General features: G+C 57.9%; 1 protein-coding gene across 1 annotated transcript; it reads right to left on the reverse strand.

The window, feature by feature from the left end:
* Positions 1–291: 291 nt before the first annotated feature.
* LOC134871646 (putative SCAN domain-containing protein SCAND2P) lies at positions 292–4,898 on the reverse strand. Its single transcript, XM_063894436.1, has 2 exons — positions 3,838–4,898; positions 292–458 (listed from the first exon to the last, which is right to left on the reverse strand). The coding sequence occupies exons 1-2, from the start codon at positions 4,891–4,893 to the stop codon at positions 456–458; spliced, it is 1,059 nt and encodes a 352-aa protein (XP_063750506.1). The 5' UTR covers positions 4,894–4,898; the 3' UTR covers positions 292–455.
* Between the last annotated feature and the right edge of the window lie 475 nt (positions 4,899–5,373).

The following is a 5,373-nucleotide window of genomic DNA, read 5'->3' on the forward strand; positions in this document are numbered from 1 at the left end:
TCAATAGAATCATGAGTAGCTCTTCTTTGTAAACAGCATCATTTTCTGGGGCCATGCGAACCTTTACTAGTGTGGAGTTATTCTACAGTATTCATGACAGAACATAAGAAACATCCTAAGTCTATCTACTGCAGTAATTCGTTCTCAACCAGTAGAAAATACCGCCATATACCGTGAAACCGTTCAAATTTTGAAAAATACCGTGATATACATTTTTGGCCATACCGCCCAGCACTACAATATAGAACTACAAAATTTAGTTTTTTGTCACATCAGTTCCAGCAACATCTATGTGAGCGGGATGGCTCAGGTAACAGGTAAGAGACGGAAGCGTTCGGCGTTGGGCAAAAACAATGCGTTTATTGGTTGAGAATTGTTCACACAACAGGCAGCTCCGCGGTACTTTCCGAGCGGGGAAGGCCAGGACGGGGTGTGTCGTCTTCCCAGGACCCAGCCTACTGCAAGACAGCCCAGAACCAGGTTACCAACATGCTTTATATTAAACGCCTGATTACCTGATTCCGATCAGCTGTCTGGTCTCCGGCCGAGCCACTCCCCTCACCCCAGCAGCCGGCGCTCTAACCACACCCGGCTGCCACATACCCCCACCGCCCGACTCAGGCCGGGATCCCGCCGGCCGACAGCCGACCTCCCCCCCCCCCCCTCCGCCGAGCGGGAGAGGAAATCGGCCACGACCATCCGGTTACCCGGCCTGTGGATCACCTTGAAGTTAAACGGCTGTAACGCCAGATACCAACGAGTGATCCGGGCGTTGGCATCCTTCATGCGGTGGAGCCACTGGAGCGGGGCATGGTCCGAATAGAGGGTGAAAGGGCGCCCCAGGAGGTAGTAACGCAGGGCGCCGACCGCCCACCGTATGGCGAGGCACTCCTTTTCCACCGTACTGTAGTTCACCTCCCTCTGAGCCAGCTTACGGCTAATGTACAGTACGGGGCGGTCGACCCCCTCTACCTGCTGGGACAAAACGGCCCCCACCCCACTGTTCGAGGCGTCGGTCTGCAAAACAAAAGGTAGAGAGAAGTTAGGGGTGAACAGAAGCGGCTTTCCACAGAGGGCTTTCTTAACCCTCTCAAACGCCAGCTGACATTGCTCCGTCCACTGGACCGGATCTGAAGCACCCTTTCGGGTCAGGTCGGTCAGAGGGCTGGTCAGCTCCGAAAAGGCGGGGATGAACCGCCTGTAGTAACCGGCCAGCCCCACGAACCTCCTGACCTCTTTTTTCGTCTTGGGCACCGGACAGGCAGAAATGGCGGCAGTTTTCTCTATCTGTGGCCGCACCTGCCCGCCGCCCAAGTGGTACCCCAGATACCGTACCTCCCTCCGCCCAACCGCACACTTCTTTGGGTTGGCCGTGAGCCCCGCCTGCCTCAGGGACTCGAGCACTGCCCCCACCTGCTGCATATGCTGCCCCCATGTCTCACTGTGGATGATGACATCATCCAAGTAAGCAGCAGCATATGCAGAGTGGGGACGCAGCACTCGGTCCATGAGCCGTTGGAAGGTGGCTGGAGCCCCGAACAACCCGAAAGGAAGTGTGACAAACTGGTACAAACCGTACGGAGTGGAGAAGGCCGTTTTTTCCTTCGACTCTGGAGAAAGGGGAATCTGCCAGTAGCCCTTGGTTAAATCCAGTGTCGTATAAAAACGAGCAGTGCCTAGCCGGTCCAGGAGTTCGTCGACCCGGGGCATTGGATAAGCATCGAATTTGGACACCTCGTTAACCCTGCGGTAGTCCACACAGAACCGGATTGACCCGTCCGGCTTATGTACCAGCACGACAGGGCAACACCAGTCACTGGTGGACTCTTCTATTACTCCCATCTCTAGCATAGCCTGAAGCTCCGCCTGAACAATTTTCCTCTTGTGTTCAGGCAGCCGATAGGGCCGTGAACGAATGGCCACGCCCGGGGGCGTTTCTATGCGGTGGTTTATGAGAGAGGTACGCCCTGGCAGCGGGGAGAACACGTCGGCAAACCGCCCTTGCAACGCGGCAACGTCTGCCACCTGACCGGGTGAGAGATGGTCGCCGCAACAGACCGGGGCTAATTCGGTGTTAATAATGACCTCCGGTCCCAACTCATCTCTCTCTATCACCGTGGTGGCCAGAGAAGCAGACGCCACTTCCCTCCATGTTTTAAGGAGGTTTACGTGGTAGATCTGTGTTGCTCCCCCCCTGTCAGAACGCACCAGCTCATAATCTACGTCCCCCACTCGTCGTGTGACCACGAAGGGCCCTTGCCACTTGGCGAGTAATTTGGAGCTGGAAGTTGGGAGTAACACAAGTACTTTATCTCCCGGTGAAAATTGTCTCAGTTTCGACCCTCTGTTGTACAGGCGCTGCTGACGTTCCTGAGCCTGCAGCAAATTCTCCCGTGATAACTGCCCCAGTGAATGGAGTTTTGCTCGCAGGTCCACAACGTACTGAATTTCGTTTTTACTTGTGCTCGGACCCTCCTCCCAGTTTTCTTTAAATAGGTCCAAAACACCCCGTGGCTTCCTGCCAAACAGCAGTTCAAAGGGAGAAAATCCCGTGGAGGACTGAGGCACCTCCCGCACTGCAAACAACAGAGGGTCTAGCCATTTATCCCAATTACGGCTATCCTCGTGAACGAACTTACGAACCATGTTCTTTAGCGTTTTGTTAAACCGCTCCACCAGGCCATCGGTCTGTGGATGGTAAACACTAGTCCGGATCGAGCGGACGCCCAACAGTTCATACAGCTCGCGTAGTGTGCGTGACATAAATGACGTGCCCTGGTCAGTCAGGATCTCTTTCGGGATCCCGACTCGGGAGATTATATGAAACAGTGCCTGTGCAACGCTCTTTGCAGAGATATTGCGCAACGGCACTGCCTCGGGATATCGTGTTGCATAATCCACTAGGACGAGTACAAAGCGATATCCCCGTGCACTCCGGTCTAATGGCCCGATGAGGTCCATACCAACTCTCTCAAAAGGCACCTCAATTAATGGGAGTGGGCGCAGAGGCGCTTTTGGGGTGGCCGGCGGATTAACCAGCTGACATTCGCTGCAGGATGCACACCACCGCTTCACATCCGCGCGAATGCCCGGCCAATAAAATCGGGCCATGATCCGGTGTAGTGTCTTATCGTACCCTAGGTGACCTGACATGGGGTTGTGATGAGCCGCCTGGAAAATCATTTCCCGACGGCTTTGTGGTACCAACAACTGGGTATTGATCTCTCCTGTCTGTGTGTCACGGCTCACACGATACAGCCTGTCCCTAATCACAACAAAGTGGGGGTGTGCGAGTGCTGTGTTTGGGTGGAGCTGGGAGCCATCAATACTCACCACCTGATCGAAAGCGTGCTGAAGGGTCCCGTCCCTAGACTGTTCGAGGGGGAAATCCTCAACCGGGAACACCGGCGGGGGCAGAGGGGCCTCCCCGGCACCCTCCGGTGGTAGAGGGACCTCCCCGGCCCCCTCCGTGTCTGTTCCCCCTTCGTCGCCGTCAGCAGCTTCGCCACTAAACACAGCACACCACTCACATTTCCCTGACTCCCGTGAACGCACCCCCATAGCCCTCGCTAGCTTAGCAAACCCCGGCCAATTTGTTCCCAAGATCAGAGGGTGCGTGAGGCGAGTACTAACTCCAGCCCTGACTCTATGCTTTTTTCCCCTAAAAGATATTTCCAGAGTCACCTCCGGGTACTGGTGAATATCCCCATGCACACACCTCACCTTCACCCACGATGCTTCCACCAATGCCCCCGGCCGAACCAAGCGCTGATGGATCATCGTCTGATTACAGCCCGTGTCCATCAGAGCCTGGTGGGTACCCCCCTGTATACATACCGGTATACGGTACGTCCCTTCTAAACCGGGGGAGGCAACTGGCGGTCCCGCAACCCGGACCAACTGTCCGACCTCCATCATGGGACACTCCCGCCGGAAGTGGCCGGGCCGCCCGCACCGCCAGCACTCCTGCCCTGGCGCCTGAGGAGCCCCCCGTGGTGCCGGACGACCAGAGGCGGAGGCTGGATCCTGGGGAGAGAGAGAGAGAGAGAGATGAGGTAGGGCTTGGGTGGGAAGGGGCCGGGTCGTGGGTTGAGGGGAACGCGGTGCAGCGGCTGCTGTCGGGAACCTCCTCCTTGGGGCTGGAACGGGTCGGTCCGCGGGGACGACAGGTTGTCGGGGCTCCTCCTTCATGCTCCGCCGGGGAAGCGAAAGGTGGTCCTCCGCGAGGACGACGGCTGCCTCCAGGCTGGCAGGGCGGTGACACTGGACCCAATTCGCCGTTGACGATGGCAGCCCGGCGACAAACTGCTCCAGTGCCACCTGCTCCATGACGTCCTCGGCGGAGCGCATCCCCGGCTGAAGCCAGCGCCTCGCCGCATCGAGGAGCTGCTTCGCGTAGGAGAAGGGGCGGCCAGCGTCCTCGAAGGGAAGGGCCCTGAACCGGCGGCGGTGTCCCTCTGGTGTGCTGCCGAGCCGGTCCAGGATGGCCCTCCGCAACTGCTTGTACTCATGTCGATCGGACGCTGGCAGGCTGTGGGCGGCTAGCTGCGCTGCCCCGGCCAGCAGGGGAAGAAGCCGCACAGCCCACTCCTCCTCCGGCCACCCGCACGCCGCCGCAGTGCCCTCGAATATGTCCAGATAAGCCTCTGGGTCGTCGTCGGCTGACATCTTCTGGAGGGCAATCTGCGGCGGCCGGGCGGGGTTGGTCACCGGCTCGGCCTCCCGGGCGGCCGGACGCTGCAGCAGCTCCCGCAGGAGAGCACGGTCCTCCCGCTGGCTGGAGGCGATTACGAGGAGAGCCTCGCTCTGCTGCCGTTGTAGGGCCGTTGTGCTCTCCTGCATGAGGGCGAGACGCTGGAGGGCCTGGCCCAGCGGGCTTTCTCCTTCCGTCATCTGAGGGGTTCACGTCCCTGTTAAGGCGCCACTGTGAGCGGGATGGCTCAGGTAACAGGTAAGAGACGGAAGCGTTCGGCGTTGGGCAAAAACAATGCGTTTATTGGTTGAGAATTGTTCACACAACAGGCAGCTCCGCGGTACTTTCCGAGCGGGGAAGGCCAGGACGGGGTGTGTCGTCTTCCCAGGACCCAGCCTACTGCAAGACAGCCCAGAACCAGGTTACCAACATGCTTTATATTAAACGCCTGATTACCTGATTCCGATCAGCTGTCTGGTCTCCGGCCGAGCCACTCCCCTCACCCCAGCAGCCGGCGCTCTAACCACACCCGGCTGCCACAATCTACCTCCAGTGGGATAGTGGACACTCCACCTGGTGGTTTTCATGAGCACGAAGAGACACCACAGGCACATCGAGTGCCCATCCCAAGATATGATGCTGATGACTGTGAGTTCAATACATTTGACTTCAATTGATAA

This window comes from Eleginops maclovinus, chromosome 11 (assembly GCF_036324505.1).
Source record: "Eleginops maclovinus isolate JMC-PN-2008 ecotype Puerto Natales chromosome 11, JC_Emac_rtc_rv5, whole genome shotgun sequence".
In the NCBI taxonomy this organism is placed as follows: Eukaryota; Metazoa; Chordata; class Actinopteri; order Perciformes; family Eleginopidae; genus Eleginops; species Eleginops maclovinus.